The following is a 20,912-nucleotide window of genomic DNA, read 5'->3' as shown; positions in this document are numbered from 1 at the left end:
TTTTAATGGGCAAGAGGAGGCTGGTTCAAAGGGGGGCAACATTAATTTAGATAACAACAAGTTTAGACTCCAAGGTGGCGTAGGAGATCTAACTGGTGGTCTAATATGAAAAACCCCTTTTAAAAAGGCTTTACAAAGTCTGTGGGCCATAACAGGAGCCCCACATTCTTCCACATGGAAATTAGAAATGGCAGCCAATTGAACCCTTAGTGTGGCAGGAGAAGCACCCTGATGGAACAAGTCCGTTAAAAACTCTAATATTTTATTCAAAGGAGCTATAAAAGGATCCACTTGCTGTGTATTCGCCCAGAATACAAATCGCTTCCATTTACTAGAATATGTTTTAGTAGTGGAAGCTTTATGAGAAGCCACCAATATATTCTGAACTGCCGGCGAAAGAAGATCAGACCTGGCTAAGTTGGGAATTGGAGCAACCAAGCTGCTAGATGGAGGGACAAGAGCATGGGATGGGGAGCCCCTGACGAGTGAGTCAATAGATCTGGCTCTGGGTCCAGAATCCAGGGTCCCCGAATGCAGTGTGTCTTCAGGAAGGGAAACCAAATTTGACGAGGCCAGAATGGGGCAATGAGGATTATTGTCCTGTGTAGGTTTCTGGCTTTCTGGAGAAACTTTGATATCAGGGGAAATGCGTACAGGAGTCCCGGGGCCAATCGTGAATCAGTGCGTCCCTGGGGACTTCCCTGGAGGGGCTAATAGGGCAAAGTAGCTCCTGCATTTGGCGTTCATTGGAGATGCAAACAGATCGCAGGAAGGCTGGCCCCACGCGCGAAAAATCCTTTTCGCCACTGACTGTTTCAGGGACCACTCGTGCGGTAACAGAATTGCTCTGCTCAGCCTGTCGGCTATGACGTTGGATGACCCGGGATGTGCGTTGCTATTAGAAAGCGACCCGTGGACTCCGCCCATTGCCAGATTCTCATGGCCTCTCTGCATAGTTGATAGGACTTGGTTCCCCCTTGCTTGTTTATGTACCAGACTACCGACATGTTGTCCGTCTGAACTGCAATAGTTCCCAGAGGAAGAAGGGGAGCAAAGTGTTGCAACGCTAGAAACACTGCCCTCAACTCTAGAACATTGATGTGCAGATTGTACTCCAAATTGGTCCATTCGACTTGGACTGTCTGTCCCTGAAAGATGCCCCCCCACCCTATCAGGGAAGCGTCCGTGGTCACCGTAACTGTAGGCGTGGGTAGCACAAATGGTCTCCCCTTGGAAAGGTTGCGTTTGAAGCCACCAGTTTAGGTGTGTTTTGCATGTGTTAGTTATAAGAATCTCGTGTGTTAGAGGTAGTTGTTGGAACGACCATTGTGCAAACAGTAGCCATTGTAGGACTCTCATGTGCAGCCTTCCCAAGGGTATTGCAATAAGAGAAGCTGACATGAGTCCCAAAACCTTCAGTACCAGTTTTGCTGGAGATTTCCTGGACAAGAGAAGAAGACGTATGTGAGTCTGAAGTGAAAGTATCCTTTCTGGAGGAAGTCTTAGAATTAACTGGCGTGTGTTTAATTCCGCTCCTATGAACAAGATACTCTGTGATGGCTGAAGTAAGGATTTTCCGAAGTTTACGGAAATTCCTAGGTGAACACACAGTTGAAGAGTATAGTCTCTGGCCTGTAATAGTTGACGCTGGGTGGTGGCAGAAAGGAGCCAGTCGTCCAGATACGGAAACACCTGGAATCCTTGGCGTCTCAAGTGAGACGCTACCACTGCCATGCATTTGGTGAAGACCCTGGGGGCTGAGGTCAGACCAAAGGGCAGGGCTCGAAATTGAAAGTGACTGGCCCCCATCCGGAAGCGCAAATGATCTCTGGATGCCCTGTCCATTTTGATGTGGTAGTATGCATCCTCCAGATCTATTGAGCACATCCAGTCGTCCTTCTGTAAGAATGGAAGGATCGATTGAAGCGTGACCATTCGGAACTTTTCTTTCTTGACGAAGGTATTGAGGTCGCTTAGGTCCAGGATGGGCCTCCAGTCCCCTGTTTTCTTTGGAACTAAAAAGAACCTTGAGTAAGTCCCGAATCCTTGCTGGTCCGCTGGGACTGGTTGGATGACTCTTTTTCTAGCAGCTTTGAAATTTCTATAGCTGCTGGCTCTAGATGGGGCGGTACATCTGGGAGTCTTTTCTTTGGAATGGGATGGGATAGAAAGGGTATGTTGTAACCTCTGGTAACCACGCTTTTTACCCACTTGTCTGTAGTTATATTTTGCCAGGCCTGAGGGTATAAAGCTAAACGACCCCCGACTGCCTCCACAGCAGGACAGTCGGGCCTCCTCTCATGAGTGCTGGAAAGGTTTACCAGCGAGTGTATCCCTGTCACCTTGATGCTGCGGACCCCCTCTGCCGCCAGGGTGGCGTCTTCCACCTCTGCCCCTCCTCTGCCTCTAGAAGGGCATCACCCTGTGTGCCTGGGAAAGATCCTTGGGGTTTTGAAACCACATTTTTCCACCACGTTGCCCTTTGGGGTACGGTCTGGTTGGGGTGGAAAACGGACTCCGACAGCAGACAGAGTCTTTCCCTCCTGTTCACACCGGGTAAGGGTCTCCTTTACTTTGGGGCCAAAGAGAGTGGCACCGTCAAATGGGGCGTTAGTAAAGGAAGACTTGAAGGCTTCCGCAAATGAACATAAGCGCATCCAGGATTGTCTGCGAAGAGCAATCGCTGAAGCTGCTGCCCTACTCGAACCTTCGGCTGCGTAAGAAATCAGCCTCATGGACGAGTTCACAATGGATGTAAGGGTATTAAGTTGCGCTGTCACTTTCTCTGAGACAGCAGCATCTGTAGTACCCTGGAGGGTATCTCCCAACTCTTTGACTAGATCCCTCTGTAGTCGTGTAAAATGGGTCAAATAGTTCAGGGATCGCATGGAAAAAGCCGCTGAACTAAAAATGCGCTTCCTGTACCTGTCCATAGTCCTAGAATCTTTATTAGGGGGATGGACAGATGAGGAAGATTCCGACATCTCCTTTTTCGTGGCCGCTGCCACCACCATAGCGTCCACTGGAACTCCTTTTGTTAAGTAGGTCTTGTCCTGAGGTGCAGTGATATACTTATTGGGTTTCCTTGGGACTGGTTCCACTGTGTCAGGAGCCTCCCGCCCTTGAGCAATAAGTTCCATTAATTTGTCAGGCGGAGTGACCCAGGAGGAAGAAGGGCGAGCACCGAATGCCTTCAGCAAAACTGACTCATCCTCAGAAGGGGGGAGGGACTGCCAGTCACCTCTCTGTTTCAGGATCTCCAATATGTCCGAAAAAGAGACATCTTCTGAAGGTGACTTAGGGACCCTTCTGACTCATCTAAGTCAGTATCGGATGTCAAGGATTCTTGTGGAGAATCCAAGTGTCTCCTCTTACACAATCTTTTCCTAGGGACTTCTTCGTGGGGAGCATCCGAAGAAGCCTCCGAGGAAGAGGGGGCACCCTCCAGGGGTGGCTGAGACACTGGTGCTCGATGCTTGGATGTGGCCGTGGGTGCAGAGGAGGATAACGGCCCTTTATGGGGAGGAGAGGTTGCTTCCACTGATGTGGTTGTCTGGGTAGACAACACCTTCCTCATTAGGTCGAACGCCCCCGGGTCCCGAATCGAAGAATCTCCGGTTCGAAGAAATGGGAAGAATCCCGAAACAGGCACGAAGGCATCGACCCGAGGACGGAGCCGAATCGATCCGCGCCGAGGCCCGAGGGAAGAGTCGGAACCGAACGTCGGTTCGACTCTCGCCCCGGAACCAAGGACAGATCGTCGGCTCCGAGACTCGGTATCGGGTCCGACGGAGTCGAGGTGAGAGGAACAGACCGAGAAAAGGGCGGTTCTGGACCCGAGGGCTCCACAATCAGAAGATCAACCTCTTCCGGCTCCAAAGACTGGACAGGTCTCGGAGGAGGAATGGATGGAGACACTGGGAGGCCTTCAAGTTTCGACACCAACTGGGTGGAAACTGAAATAAGTTTGGACAGGGCGAATGCTCCAATAACTTCTGCACCACACGATCCACATCGACATCGGAGAGTTTGGAAGAAGAACGGGTCGAAGGAACCGAAGACGGAGCCGACCTCAATAAAGTCGAAGGAGGGAGCTCCATCACGGTTCCAAGACTCGAGGCTCAGGAACCGACACCAGTTGAACACTCGGCCCGAAGTCTGTGGAACCGGTGATCTAACTTTCCTCGAAGAGCTCGAGGCCGATGACTTGGACGCCAACGTCTTCGATTCCTTCGAGGATTTCGATGCCTGGTCAGAAGCATCCAGAGCCTCCTGAAAGGAAGGTTTTAATAATCCTCTGTCCATGAGTTTCCTGCGCCTATCTGTCATGACCCTCCCACTAAAAGAGTGACAGATTGAACAGTCCTCTTGTAAGTGGAGAGGGCCAAGGTAGTAGACGCAGGGACTATGGTTGTCAGTCACTGACACTTTTTGGCCACACTGACAACGCTTAAAACCTGATTTCACTTTATCAGACATTTTACAAGTAAGATAAGAGTCAAGTCCAGTATAAGAGTCAAATCCGGTGAAAAAAAGTCAAATCCGATTTAAATGTCAAGTCCGGTGTCAAATTTAAGTAGGGTTGGTAGGCCCCGAAAAACTCTAACCAATTAATAAACTTAACGGTACCGAGAATTCAACCTACTCAAACACACATACACTCAGTATATCAACTAATCCTTTCTGTTATCTATGAGAACAAATTTTCCAATAAAATATAACAAAAATAAGTTATATCTTAACTTAAGATGCTCGAGCTAGCTCCCAGCGATGCGAACACAGCAGCGGCAAACTAGATCTGACGTAAAGGCAGAGGGGGATTGTGGGTATTAGATTGTCTCGAGCTTCTTCTCGATGCAGAGCTTGCAAGCGGCCGACACGGAGCCGAGGATCGGCTCCGAACCCATGTGTAAGAACAAACGGCGAGATTGAACACTATCACATTGTGTCGCACTGCCGGGAATATATTCGGAAGCTTGGCTAAGATGGCAATTGGAGCAACCAAGCCATCAGCTTGAGGGTTTGGATGAAGGGTTGTAGCATTCCCGACTGATGGGTCAGAAGATCCGGCACCGGGTCCAGAATCCAAGGCTCCTCCTGCAGATGGGGCCATAGGAAAGGGAACCAGATATGACGAGGCCAGTACAAAGCGATGAGAATTAGTTTGCGACTCAAAAGTTTGGCTTTCTGTAGAACTTTGGGTATTAATGGAAATGGGGGAAAGGTATAAAGAAGGCCCAGGGACCAATCGTGAACAAGTGCACCCCTTTGTGACTCCCCCGGAGGGGGGATTAGGGCAAGGTAGCTGCTAAATTTGGAGTTTGTGGACGTGGCAAAGAGGTTACAGCAAGGCTGGCCCCACTTGCGAAAAATTTGATTTGCAACTTCCTATTTCAGGGACCGTTCATGAGGCATAAGAATTGCCCGGCTTAATCTGTCCGCTGTCACATTGGATTTCCCTGGGATGTGCGTTGCAGTTAGAAAATGTTGAGAAGAAATTGCCCATTGCCATACTCTTTGAGTCTCTCGACACAGAGGGTAGAATTTGGTTTCAACTTGTTTGTTGATGTACCACACCACGGACATATTGTCTGTCTGCATTGTAATTGTACCTGTCGGAAGAGAACTCTGGAATGCTTGCAATGCCAGAAGCACTGCTCTCATCTCTAGTACATTGATGTGCAAGTGGTATTCATGTTCCTGACAAGTCTCTTGGACAGTCTGTCCCAAATAATGCCCCTCCCCACCCTATCTGGGAAGCATCCATGGTCACTGTAGCTACTGGATGGGGAAGAACAAAAGGTCTGCCTATCGTTACCTGCGTGGACTAAAGCCACCATCACAGGTCCTTCTTGCAGGTGTCTGTAATGAGGATCTTATGTGACATGGGTAACTCCTGCATGGACCATTGAGCAAAGAGCAGCCACCATAATTCCCTCATGTGCAGACACACCAGTGGAACTAAAGTTATCGCCGCTGCCATTGAACCCAAAACCTTGAGAACAAACTTTGCTTGCACTTTCCTCCTCATGAGCAAGATTGATATCTGACAACGTAGCATTTGTACTCTGTTGTGAGACAGTTTTGCTACCATGTCTTTTGTGTTTAAGTCTGCCCCTATGAAGATAATATACTGTGAAGGCAACAAGGCAGATTTTTTGAAATTTATGGTAATACCTAGCTCTGAGCAGAGATGAATGGTGGTGTCCCTTGCCCTGGCCAGTAGATGCTCTGTGGTGGTGGTCAGGAGCCAGTCGTCTAAGTATGGAAACACCTGGAATCCTAGATGCCTCAGGTGAGCCATAACTACTGCCATGCACTTGATGAACACTCTGGGGGCTTTAGTGAGACCAAAGGGCAGTGCTCTGAATTGGTAATGACTGGCTCCCAGCCAAAGTGTAGATATCTCCTGGATCACCTGTCCATCTTTATATGGTAGCACACATCCTAAAAATTTATTTAGCACATCCAATTGTCTTGTAGCAGAAAAGAGAGTATAGAGTGCAGTGTCATCATCCAGAACTTTGCTTTTTTTACAGACTTTTTCAGCTTGCTGTGATCCAAGATTGGTCTCCAGTCCCCTGTCTTCTTTGGAACTAAAAAGAACCTTGAGTAAAAGTCCCGGATCCGATTTGGTCTGTGGTGACTTTTTGGATGACTCGTTTTTTCTAGCAACTGCCTCCAGAGATGGACAGGCCTTTCAGGAGCACTGGAAGGGTCTACCAGAGAACTTATCTCTGTCGCACTGGTTCGGCGGACCCCCTCTGCTGCGAGTGCGGTGTCTTCCATTATTATTTCCCCTTCTGCCCCTGGGGGAAAATTCACCATGTGCATCCAGCAAAGCTATTTGGGATTTCCGGAATCCACATTTTTCCACCCTTCTGACCTTTGGGATAAGGCCTGGTAAGGATGGAAAAGCCTACTCCCATGGCAGACAGAGTTTTGCCTTCTTGTTTTCACCTGGCAAGAGTCTCTTTAACTTTTGGCCCGAACAAGAATGAGCCATCAAAGTGGGGCATTTATAAAGGAAAACTTAAAGGGTTCAGCAAACTCGCAAAGGCGCATCCAGGAATGTCTTCTCAGAGCTATTCCTGTGCCTGTCACCCTACTCACTCCATCGGCTGTGTAGGAGATGAGGCTCATGGAGGAGTTTACTACAGAAGTTAGAGTTGCAAGCTGAGAGTTTACCGTGTCTGGCACCCCCACAGCTGTAGCACCCTGGAGGGTATCTCTTAGCTTTTTCAGGAGATCCCTCTGAAGTTGGGTAAAATGGGATAAATAATTCAGCGACCTAAGAGTAACCAGAATGAAAAATCCCAACCTGGAAGGTAGATGCTGACAGCAAACGATGTAAAAAATCTTTTACTGCGAAATAGAACCAGAAGTAAGCGTTTTTGCGGTCAAAACAAACCGCTTCATCAGACATAGTTACAATAAAAAACACAGCATCCTTATATACAAACTCCCCAACAGCCAATTAATCAATAAAATTCCCACCAGAAACACAATTAATAATCCAATTAGTAAAAAGCAGGTTAAAGCAACAGCTACTTACATACAGCATAAAAATCCACATATATACATAGTTATACATTGTTTAACCTTCTCATTTAAGTTTCTTCATCCTTAAAGCTGATTTAATAGGGACAGAGTCATTAAGCCCCATATATCTATGTGCCCCAAGTCTCAGGATCCACTATAGTTCGATGTTTTCAGTATTATGACTAATGGGTCCTAGTCTGCCATTATCGTGTATAACAGATAAAACTTGAAATAAAAAAAGTATGTTCCCTTCCTAACTCTAGAGTGTGCTTTGCAAGTGCACTAAATAATTCACCTCTCCTTGTACAATAATCATGGTCCCGAATCCTGTCTCTTAATCTCCTATTAGTCTTGCCAACGTAAAAATGAAAACATTTGACACAATGTGCAACACAGACCAAATTAACCGTGTTACAATTAGCTAACGGACGTAACTCCCAAAGTTTCCCAGTGACAGGATGCTTAAAAAATCTTGATTTGTCCACAAATTAACAATATGGACAAGGTCTACATTACAGTGTGCCTCCCAATGGTGTAGATGCAGTCAGTGCAAGCTTAGGATAACACAGCATTTGTCTCAGATTTTTCCTATTCTTATAGACAAACTTGGGGGAAGGACCCACTACCTTACTTGTTTCTTGGTCCACTAACAACACTGACCAATTTTTATTTATTATTTGTTTCACCAAATCAATATCTTGTGCAAAAGAAAGAACTAAGGGAAGATGAGATGGCCTCTGGGATGAGCAATTATTCAATAAGATCGAATGTTCAGAATAATAGGGTTTCCCCCTTCCAGGACGTTCTTTACGAACTTTCATTAACGTTTGATCAACCTCAGCTGTTGAGTAACCCCTATGTATAAAAGCATCTTTAAGGTAGTCCATCTCACATGAAAAACTCACTTCATCGCCTGACAGGCGAGACACCCTCATGCCCTGTCCTAGAACAACATTAGAAAAAACGTGATGTGGGTGCATCCATTAAGAAGGCAGGTGTATTATAGCAATCCTTTCTGTGCCCCTTGGTTCTTATAATATTGTTCTCCACAGAAACCATTACACCTAAAAAATTAACACTATCTGTAGACATATTAAGAGTAAATTGCAAGAAGGGACTACTACTATTCAATTTATGATAAAATGAAGTCAAATCATGTTCATTGCCCTTCCAACAAATAATGACATTGACAAATCGTCAATAAAAAGCTACCTGTCCATCTTTCACATTCATAACATTCTGCTGTTCCCACTCTAACATCACTAAATTTGCATATGAATTGGCACAGCTGGTGCCCATAGCGACACCAGCTGTTTGCCAATAGTAATTATTTGCAAATACAAACATTATGTTCTAGAACTAGTTCTAAAAGCATGCAAATAAAATCTATGTGCTGTGGACTATAATTATCATGTCTAAGCAGAACATTCTTCACCATTCTGATACCTTCATCATTGGGAATTCATGTAAAGAGTGAAACTACATCCATTGTAGCAAGTAACTCAAAAGGAAACTCAGATGACTTACTGACAAAACTATATAAATCCTGCAAAAACTGTTGTGTATCTTTTAAGACAAAAGGATACAAATTGAAAACATTCCTCAATTGGGTGTCAAGATATATAGACAGAGGTTCGGTCAACCACCCCCCTCCGGCAACAATGGGTCTCAATGGGGGAAGTGTTGGATGTTTATGTACCTTCGGGAGACCATGTAGTTGTGGTATCAGTGGTTCTTTAACATTGAAATAGTCAAGTAGCTGTTTATCTAACAATCCCATATGGAAACATTCAAGCAAAGCAGTATCTATTTATTGTTTCATGTTATACACTATATTCCACTGAATGATAGTATAAACTGTCCTATCTGCTAACATTTCATTCATTTTCTTCAAATAATAATCAGTATTTAAAACAACAATAGGACCCCCTTTATCCGAGGGGTGTATTACAATATCTGGATTTAAACGTAAACTCTGCAATGCTTTAAACTCTTTGTTCGTTAAATTACAATCATTGTGGGGTCGCCACACATCAAGTCAACTATATACATCATTTTCACAAGCTTTAATAAAAACCTCAATGTTACTAGGCAGTACTGACTAGGTTTTTTAAAATTTGTAGGCATATTATCATTGCTGCCCATGTATAGCAATTTCATAGCTAAATTGTGAGTAAACATTCGTAACTCAATTAATAACTCACTGACATCTGTATGTGAGGTAGGTATAAAACCAAGTCCTCTTTGCAACAATGACTGTTCATGTAAAGTCAGATCATACCTGGAAATATTCCAGACTAAGTCTCTGAATTTAGATTCCACATTTTCTTCAATGACTTATTTTGGTATGAGGCTGGTGGTTCTTTCCTTTTCTGTCCTGAACGACGATACTCCTGCTCAAACGACTTCTTCCTGTTCTGACAGAACGGCAGTGGAAGAGACGAAAAACCTAATCTTGTTGAAGGGGAGAAATAATTTTCCGCCTCACTGTCAGAGTAGAAGCAGAAGCCTTGTCAGGGCATTCTGCATTAGTAGTTATAACTTCACTCAATGGTGTAGAATACACTGATGTACATGACCCCGGAGAATCAATCTGAACAGAATTAGTCTGAACAGTAATTTTTTGTTGGTTAACAATGGTTGTATCCAAGGTTTGAATCATACTACCTACCGGCTCTGTTGATTAACCGGTGGTAGTGTTAATAGAACCAACTTGAGTCCTTGGCCAAGTAAACACATTATGATTTTTAAAGTCTTGTAGATCTCTAGAAAGTTTCTTTCTTTTTTGCAACAACAACTTTTTCTCATACTGAGTAATTTTCTCAATGAGTTCGTTGAGAAATAAGTCCATGCTCTCTTCCACAATAAGGACAGCTAATTCACATTGATTATGTTGTACCTTACCTATGAGTTCCAATTACATGGCTTGGAAGAACTCAATAAGTAATCGAAGGTAGGCTCTACTGGTTTCCCAGTTGAGCCGTTGCCATTGTGCCAAAAGCTGGGGATAGGTGTCACCGTATGTAGGCACAGTGAGGGTGTCACCGTATGTAGGCATAGTGAGGACACAAAGTCCCCTTGGTATAACATTCATACTGATACATGCTTCAAAATGGAAGCATTGACACTGAAGACGCTTAAATTTGTAGAAATCATTCTCTATATTCCTCTTCATGTCACGTACCTTCAAAGTAGTGCCTTAATCATATGATACATCTGATGTATCATAAAACATTTGCTCAGTTAGCAACGGATTTAGTTGATCTGACATAAAGTTCATAAGGCGTTTATTCTCCACAGTTTTTGAATTGGTAGAAACCTAAGAGTAAAGGCCGCTGAAGAAAACATATGCTTCCCATATCTGTCCATTGTTCAAGACTCCTTATTCGGTGGACAGACAGATGAAGAAGTTTCAGCTAATTCCTTCTTGGTGGCCGCCATCACCACCACCACCACCACAGTATCTACTGGGACACCTTTGGTTAAGAATTGCTTGTTGTCCGGGGCAGTAATAAACTTATTGGGCCTCCTCAAGACAGGTTCCACAGATTCTGGGGAGCCCTATGCCTTTCAACTGACTATTTCAAGGATTTGGTTTTAAGGCGGAGACACCCAAGAGGTGGCCGGTCGAGATCTAAATGCCCCGAGGTATAATGATTCATCTTCAGAAGGGAGAGGGTCTTCCAGCCACTCTTCTGTTTCCCTAAGATGTCTGAAAAAGAGACATCCTCAGAGGGTGACTGTGGGGACCCTTCTGAATCCTCTAAGTCCGTATCAGACATGACAGACTCAGGGGAGTCTAAATGTTTCCTCTTACAAGTCCTCTTCCGAGGGACCTCCTCAGAGGGATACACTGGGGAAGTTTCAGAAGACAGTGGATCACCCATTGGGGCATCCTGGGGCATTAGCTCTCTACGCTTGGGCTGGAGGGACAGTACAGAGGTTGACACCGGTCCTTTTGGAAGAAGAGTTGCTGAAGCCGAGGGTGGAGCTGTCTGGGGGGAAGCACGCTCCTCATCACCTCAAAGGCACAACAATCCTGGCTTGAGAGAGCCTCCGGCTCAGAGGAGCCGGGGGACCTCCCCCGCGCCAAGAAGGATGGCTCCGAGGCTGATGTGGCCGAACTCACTTACACCAAAGCTCTGATTTGACTCTCCTCCCTGGAGCAGATGAGGGAGTATTGACTCTCAGACCCTTCAAGAGAAGACAGCATCAAAGAGGTCGGAGCAGAAGCCAGGGGCCAAGACAACAGTTGCGATTTTTGGACTTGACAATTCCACCACATGGACATCCAGGCACTCTGGCTCCGAGCTCGTCCGAGTCAGAGGAGGAACAGAAGACAAGGCAGGTACAGGCATTGGTTCCACTTCCATCTGGGCTGGACTCAAGAGACTTTTGGATAAGGCTGGTGTTTGAAGCAACCTCTTGACCACCCGCTCCACATCATTGTCTGAGAGACTCCTAGAGGATCGAGAGGAGATAGTGGAGGACTTATGGCTACTAGCCACCGATTGCAAGAGGGGTGACTGGGGCACTGAGTAGACCGGCTCCAGGGTCTGGGACCAGCTCCTTTTTTGGCTCCGAGTCGGCTCCAATAAAGCTGGTGGAGCAGCTAAAGTTGTCTTCTTGGGCCCGACATCCTTCGGGTCTGAAGTTAAAAGTTTTTTAGGCTTCTTGGTCGGCTCAGAAGCCAGAGCCGAAGAAGAAGATTTCCTTGAAGACTTTTCTGATGAAGATTTAGAGAGCTGATTCCTTCAATAGTCACATCAAATGGTCCCTTAAGTAAACCCCTTAGGATAAGCTTATTTCTACGCTCCTGCAGGACCCTGGAAATGCAACCATGGCAGACAGAGCAGGAATCCTACAGATTGACAGCACCTAAGAAATTTACACAGCTAGTGTGGCCCTCAGTAAGCGACATCTTCTGTGTACACGAGTCACACTTTTTAAAGCCAGACTGCTAGGCTTCCTTACCAGAATCTTTAGACATTTTGCACTAGTCAGCAACAAACAAAAAAATGGATAAATATGTCCCAACAATATTGCTACCAATCAATACACAAAAAGGGCACAAGAATAACATAATTATTACAAACAGCAAAAAGTATTTTTTTTTTTTTTAAACTGGGGGAAAAAAACAAGAAAAAAAAATGCTAGAGGAGAGGTCTCTAATTTAAACAACGATCTCCTCTAGCCAGAAACCTCAGGAATGGGTAGTAGAAAAAGGGAGGGAGCCCTCTAACTAAGATGGGACTAAAACAAAGGGGACAAAAAACAAACCCTCTAAGTTAAATGGGTTCATTCAGGACAAACTTAAAACTAGATGGGATAGGAATAAATGAGGCCTACGACAACAATGGCCCACACTACAATGCTACATCCAGCGGAAAAAACACAAAAAAGGAAACACTAACTACCAAACTACTGCTCTACACTCACTAGAGCAGTTAACAGCTATTATGCTAAGAAAATAGCAGACAGATATATCCAAAATAGTAAATAAACAAAGACTTAGCCTGAGCCAGCAAAAAGCAATCCTGAACCAGCAAAGCGGCAAACAAGATCTGGGGAACTGTCGCCAGGCATCATGGGAAGGGTATAGCCTCGAGCCAGTGAAAGCTTATTAGGCTGAGTTGGAAACAATGCTCGGTTCCGAACCCAACCATTAAGAATGAAGGCGAGATAGGACAACATAACATAGTATAGTATAGTATAACTTTACACAAGAAAATGTATATGTTAATTGGTTAAATAAAACTTTCTTATGTGAGGTTAACTTTTATACAGTGACACTTAGAAAATATAAAGGTTGAATAGCTAAAATGAAATGCTCCTTAATAAAATATAACTACCACTACAAAAAAGGATACAAGCAACATAATTTTAAAAGGAAATATTATAGCCACTACTGCCAGACTGGCAACAAACAATATACAAGCACAACAGTAAGAACAATTAATTTCTAAAATAAATACTACATCAAGAGTTCAAACAAATTAAATGGACAAGTCTAAACTGCTTATGTGACCTCTAGAAAATGTCCATTAAAATTAAATATTACAAAAATGAAGCAAATCTTAAGCTTATAATGTAAGCAGCATAGCCATCACTTCTTACTGTACTGCATCTCCATAACCCTGTGTCTGAAGATATGCATGCACAGTACAGAGATGAAATAATTCACAAAAGAATGTCTAGATTAACAATGGACTTATTTAAAATGTAGGAAAACTTTTTGTAAAAGAGCTCTAATGTTTAATGGCAATATCACATGTTGACCAATAGGTAAATTTAAATGTACTCATTCAAGCATTATTTACATAACCACATTTACCATGGCTAAACAAAGCTTTACATGTAACCTTTTAAGTGGTATTTTTACAATAATGCATTATAATATAATGTAAGAAATAGGTTTGCCTAACTAGGCTGACACAATTAACAGTACATCGTTTCCTTTAAATGACAGCCATCAATAATATTAGTAAAACTATACACCGAGTACTGATGTACTGATTTCATTATAATGTCATACTTTTTTAATTCTGTTTGTAAATGTTATAAATTTTAGTCTGAGTATTTAATCTGTATTTTCATTGATACGGTCCCTGAAAATAACTCTGAGATGCCTCAAATTGCATGACAAGCATTTCAGTTATTCCCAAGCAGTAATGGCTCTTTCTTTAACTAGATTTCATTTGTGAAAGTGTCATAATATAGTAACAGAACTGACAAACATGGTACATAGAGGGCATACCACTGAGATAGCTACTTACTGCTTCTACAAGACAGCTGGCACTGCCATAGCACTGCTTCATGTTTTCCCTGAATTTGTCGGGGATGTTGAGAGAGACTGGACGAATTTTGCTAATGTTTCCATTGGAATCGTCTGAATGACATGTTCCACAGTTCACTGATGGAAGGCTAATATTGAGCTTCTCACAAGATGCTGTCTCTTCTAAATGTACACTTGGGATGCTCTGATGTGACCTTCCATGACTGCAAGGTGTGGCAGGAGGTGTGCCACATACTCTTGGAAACGTTGCTGAAGAGTGACTGCTGTGGAGCAGTGGACTTAACCCTGCAACTGCTAATGCCTAAAAAGTAAACAAAAAACAGAATAGTTTGAAATGAAGCCAGCAGCTCATTAAACAGGTAAGAATGTAACATTTTACTTCTGCAGCTTTACGGCATTACGATTTCAGGAAACATTTAATTCAAGTGTATAAAGCCAATAAAGCTCTCAGAGGTTCAGGTGACATTTATAAATGGTGGCATGAAAGAGTCTTACTAGGCAAAATCATAAAATAGATAAGAAAATTACTATATTCTACTGGATCAGCACCTATACTGCATCAATCAATCACATTACGAAAAGTGCTAAAAGTCACAACACAGCACACTGACAAAAGTAAACAGCCATTGTCAATCCTGTTCATTACTCAGAGTTTACTTAGTTAAAAATAGTTAATAATTAATCATACCTGGTACAGGCTGAAGAATCACTTGCAAATTAATTAAAATTTTTAAATAAAGCAGATGTCCACCATATTAGAGTGATTAAACGGTGACAAATTTGCTTATTTTGCTTAATTCATTCTCACTCCTACACTTGGCAACACCACACAGACAGACACATTCAAGATGAAGCAAGAGGTTAGAAAAAGCAATGCATGAGCATTTTCTTCCTTTAAATGTTTATTTATTTATTTGTTTGTTTTTCACTACCTAGAAGGGAAGAAGTAGGATGATGAAAGGAAAAAAGGGTAGGAAAGAGAAGGTAGGGTAGTAAAGTGCACAGGGGCAGACAGACACATAAAGACACCACAGGCTCACAGAAGTGGAAATGCATGCACACATAGTAGGATGGGGGACTGATGAATACAGAGGGCAAACAAATAGTGAAGGTATGGGTTGGACAATGCAAAAGTTATGGAACATGGCACAGAAGAAAGGATTCACACATGGCTAAGGCTAGGGTGGGATACAAGAAGCAGTGCATCATCTACCACCCTGATCCAGAGGGATATAACAAGGATCCAACAACACATGATGGATCAGGGTCACCAGTGGTATGGGCCACACCATCTCCTGGTAGCCGAATGGTAGGGGTTGGCCAGATGAGTGAATTTACAGTCCACTCCATCAGGGTCTCTGTTTCATCCATATATCTATCTATTTATCTCTCTCTCTCTCTACTACAGCCTCTGCCACCTGCTCTGCATTGGCTGTGGCTGAGCAACATCAGGTAACAGAGGTGAGCTACCCTATCTGCCAGTGAGAGATTAGGCCCTCCCTGGTGAGACAGTCCCAGCCTCATCACCATCATACTTCTTAGCCATAGCCTCAAAACGTGCAGGATGCCTGAAAGATGCATGCTGAGCAAATATATCATCTGGACCTGCAGTGAATAGACACAGCGGCAAGTTTGCCATAAGTAAAGTAAATCTACCCTGACATCGGTCTGTGCTTATTGAAAAAAAAAGGGGTCTGAATGGAGAGATGATAAATCAGCAAAGAAAGGAGAGTAGTATTACTGGAATTAAATTCATAATCAAGTCTTGGTGAGTACTTTCACTAGGTGAAACCTGTTTTTCGCAAAATCTCACCAAGATGACACTGATATATTGACTGTATTTTATCTAGCATAAATCATGGACAAAAGTAAGTTAAAAAATTTAAAAGAGAAAGTTGGGTGCACAAGACCCAGGATAAAAAATACCCAATCCTGGTAGGCGCACTGGTGCTAGGACTGGAAAACATGAGCGTGTAGAATACTCAAGACACGGAAACATCCCTATAATGGGGCTAGGCCAGACCCAGGGGGAGAATGGACCCTCTGTTGTAAAAGGAAGTAGTAGTCCAGAGAAATCACAAAAAAATGGTAGGTCAAAAAGGAGTCATAAAGACAATAGAGTGGACTATTGAGGATAAGAAAGAAATTATATATGGTTACTATTATGTGGGAAGCCCAGAATTACTAGACATAAGATGTACAAAAAGATTAAGAGAGAAATTAGAGGAAAGTAAAATACTTGCACAAGAAAAACTGTCAGAAGCTTCAAATAAAAATGTGTGCCCATTAATGCAACAGATTTATGAAAAACATTATAAAGACCAAGAAAACTTGGACTGTTTGGAAAAAGAAGTGACTGAGGAAGTGCTAAAATATAAAGAACAAAATCTAGAGATTTTTGAAAGGTACTGACATGGGAAAGAAAGAGAGAGAGATCTGATATGGTGCAATAGTTATGCAAAGGAGAAAGCCAAATTAATTGATACTAAAAAAAGCAGCCCCAAAGATATTCAAAGAGAAATAAAGGCAAAGGCATCCAGATATGGAAAATTGCACAATACAAAAAAAAAAAAAAGATCACGAAGAGGGAATGTAGAACAGAAGATTAGTAAAGTAGAAGTTTAAAAAAAATAGAATTTGAAGTTATGGAATACCTCAGAAGTGATGAATTTAGTGTAGAAAGTCTAATACAGGTTATATCACAACATGATACAACAATGTGTCCCCCAAGTAAATATGGTGCAGTATTTATGCAAAGGAGAAAGCAAAACTAATCAATACAAAAGAGCAGCACAAAAGATATTTGAAGAAAAAACAGGCAAAGGCATCCGGATATGGAAAATTTTACAATACAAAAAATAAGAAAACAGAGAGTAAAGGTAGAAAAGAGGATTAGTAATGGAGAAGTTAAAGAAATAGAAATTGAAGTTATGGATTACCTGTAAAGTGAAGGATTTAGTGTAGAAAATCTAACTCTGATAATATCACAGCAGAATAGAGCAATGGATCACCATATTAAGGAGAAACTAGTGGAGTGGGAAACATCTGATCAGTTGCCATATGAAAATACTTTACTGCCTTAAACAGGAAACCAGTACAAACGTTCAGTTGGAGTTGCACAGCAAGGGAAGGAACAGGAAATTGTGGCAACTATGATGAGTGATAGGCCAGTGAGTTCCCATTTAAAAGAGCAATGGATGACACAGGATGAAACTGAAGAGAATGTGTCACAGAAAGATGCTCTGTAACGTTTTATAGAATGCCTGGGCCATCTGGAGTGTTTCTCTCCAGGCCTCCACTGAAAATAAGCTCTGTCCCAGTCGGACTTTCCCAGTAAACAAATGCTAAATAAATAATTATATACAATAAATGCCGGTTCTACTTCACGTTGTCGTAAGCTGACAATATTGAGTCTGATATTGTCGGCACGACAATATCGAAAGTGAAGAACATCGTGCAAGTAAACCAAAATCTCCATAAGGGGAGATTTCCGTTTACCTCAATGTAGTGCATTCTCGGGAGTTGGTATGTTTAAGTAGGGGGGTGCTATGCCATTTATTTATTTATTTATTTATTTTTACGTTATTTGATGTTTTACTTAATCGATCAATAAAGTTCAACCTTTATTGATTCAATTAAGTAAACTTTCCATAATGTGATATAGATGCTAAATGCCTGCAGGAAATGGAGAACAACAAATGTGTCGTCAGTTTAAAGAAAATGATCTAACAGAAGAGTTGCTTGATTTAATAGAGATGGACAAACATATTAAGATCAATGAAAAAAAACAGACTACAGAAAATCAATAAAACCCGAAATGTTAGAAGTCTGATAAAACAAATGAACACAGTAATTAGGACTGTTCATAGAGATTTATGCCATATAACAGAAGTAAATAGGATACATTACTGTGCAGCTAAAGTAATAACAAATAAAATCTTGCCACAAAAATACAGGACTGTAAAGGAAAGGAAGGGTAAAAATCAAATGCTATCATGGAAGTATCAAATACAGAAAACTATAAAGCAATTAAGACAAAAGGTGTCACTGTTACAAAAGTATAGAAGTGTGAACAGATCAATACTCAGAAAAACAGACGTGATAAAAGCAATGCACATTATCAGAACAGATCAGTCTCTATCGTGCACTATTGCAAATAATAAACTAAAAATATCAGCACAAATGGAAAAACTTAGAAGATATGCAAATACATTTAAAGGGAAAATACAAAATAAGCAATTTATTGATGATCCAAAAAGGTTTATCAAGAATTAGGAAACAAGGCAAAAGGAATTAAAACACAACCAAAAAAAAAAAGGAAAGAAATAGATACATTTTGGAGAAATATCTATGAAGATCCTGTGGAACATAATAAAGATGCTAAATGGATAGAAGAGGTAAAAGAATAAGAAGTTTAAATGTACAGGACATGAAATGGGATGAAGTAACGGCTAGAGAGATTGAAACAAAGTTAAAAAAAGCTCCTAATTGGAAAACCTCAGGCTCAGATGCAGTACCTAACTCCTGGCTAAAAGAATTAACATCTTTACATAAAGATTTATCCATGAGTAAGAAAAAGAAGTTATGTTCTTACCATAACGTTCCATGTGAATTGTTCATCTCGCCTTTGTTCTTACACACGGGTTCGGAGCCGAGGATCGGCTCCGAGTCGGCCGCATCATAAGCTCTGCATCTCAGAGAAGCTCGAGGCACAGTCCATATCCCATGATCCTCCGCTGTTATCCCTCAGATCTAGTTTGCAAGAAACCAGAACGCACTACCAACCACTGCGTCTAATGCTCACGCAACCATACACCTGAACCTAAACCATATAAACTAAATACAGACAGATGCACACCTAATGTGTCACCTACTAATAAACAGGTAGTGTTAGATAACCCAGCGAAGACCAACTAGACACTAGTCATACCAGTTCTTCCAGAACGCGGCGGGGGAAGGAGGGAGGGAATGTAAGAACAAAGGCAAGATGAACAATTCACATGGAACGTTATGGTAAGAACATAACTTCTTTATGTGAACTTGTTCAATCTCACTGTTTGTTCTTACACATGGGTAGCGTCCCTAGCTCCGTTACCCTGGGTGGCTCAAGGAAGAACGTTCCTGAGAACAGTAGAACCAAAGGAAGCCCTGTCCTTGGAGGTCCTATCTACTTTGTAGTTAGTAATAAACGTATGAGACTTTGCCCACGTCACTGCCGCACAAATAGTATCCAACGGTAGACGAGCGGCATGGGCTAGAGAAGTAGAAACCGCCCTAGTAGAATGAGCCTTAGGTTTGAACGGAAGTGGTTGTTTGGAAGCTGAATAGACAAAATTTATGCAGTCTGAAAGCCATTTGGATAACGTGCATTTTGTTACTGCCATCCCTTTCTTATTATCCGCGAAGGAAACAAAGAGCTGATCTGATTTCCTGCATGCCCTTGTTCTGTCCAAATAAAATCTCAGCTGTCTATGTACATCCAATTTGTGCAGCATATATTCCAACTTGTTAGAATGTTTTTTGAAAAAGGTGGGAAGCTCAATAGATTGATTAATATTAAGCATTGAACATACCTTCGGGAGAAATGATGGATTAGAATGTAAGGTGACTCTGTCTGGATGAAAAACCATGTATGGGGACCAAATCGACAAGGCCTGTAGCTCTGATATCCTACAAGCTGAAGTGACAGCAATAAGAAAAAGAGTCTTCCATGACAAGTATTTAAGTAAACACGTTGACGCTGGTTCACAGGGTGGTAACATAAGTTGAGATAACATCAAATTCAAGCTCCAGGGAAAAAACGGATCCCGAATGGGTGGACGGAGATGTAAGGCACCCTTCATGAAAGCTCTACAAAGCCTGTGAAACATAAGTGTAGAGCTCCCTTCACCTACATGAAAGTTAGATATGGCAGTTAACTGCACTCTTATCGTGGACGCAGAAGCCCATTCGTGAAAGAGTGTAGATAAAAAATCCAAGATTTTGTGTATCGAGGCCACCAAGGGATCTATACCTTGACCTAATGCCCAACACGCGAAACGTTTCCATTTGCTCCTGTACAGTTTCCTAGTGAAAGCTTTGTGGGAAGAAACTAGAATGTGTTGTACTGCTGGAGACAAAAAATCCGACCTGGCTAAATTGGGAAGCGGAGCAGTCAAGCTGTCAGTTTGAGGGACTGAAGAGATGGGTGAGGAACTCCCGAAGAGTGTGTCAACAGGTCTGGCACTGGGTCCAGGATCCACGGTTCCTCCATCTGGTGAGTTCGAAGAAAGGGAAACCAGATCTGTTGAGGCCAGAATGGTGCTATTAAAATGACCGTCCTTTCCAGACTCCTGGCTTTCTGTAGGAATTTGGGTATCAATGGAACAGGAGGGAAAGCATATAGGAGACCCGGGGGCCAATCGTGTACCAGTGCGTCCCTGGGGGCACCCCCCAGAGGGGGGAGTAGGGCAAAGTAGCTTCTGCATTTGGCATTTAAGGGGGATGCAAATAGATCGCAGCAAGGCTGGCCCCATCTGCGGAAAATCCTCTCCGCCACTTGAATTTTGAAGGACCACTCGTGAGGCAACAGTAT

General features: G+C 42.6%; 1 protein-coding gene across 5 annotated transcripts in view; it reads right to left on the bottom strand.

The window, feature by feature from the left end:
* LOC122815212 (voltage-dependent L-type calcium channel subunit alpha-1C-like) overlaps positions 1 to 20,912 on the bottom strand; it is a 2,602,552-nt gene that overhangs the window by 88,711 nt on the left and 2,492,929 nt on the right. For all 5 annotated transcript variants that reach the window (XM_044087523.1, XM_044087521.1, XM_044087522.1 and 2 more), the window contains one exon: positions 14,319 to 14,639. In XM_044087523.1, the coding sequence (XP_043943458.1) occupies positions 14,319 to 14,639 (321 nt within the window). The remainder of the gene's footprint in view (positions 1 to 14,318; positions 14,640 to 20,912) is intronic.

Source organism: Protopterus annectens, chromosome 11.part0 (genome assembly GCF_019279795.1).
Source record: "Protopterus annectens isolate FY-2018-M chromosome 11.part0, PAN1.0, whole genome shotgun sequence".
Classification (NCBI taxonomy): Eukaryota; Metazoa; Chordata; order Ceratodontiformes; family Protopteridae; genus Protopterus; species Protopterus annectens.
Note: the sequence above shows the minus strand (reverse complement) of the source record. Positions and strands in the feature narration are given on the sequence as shown.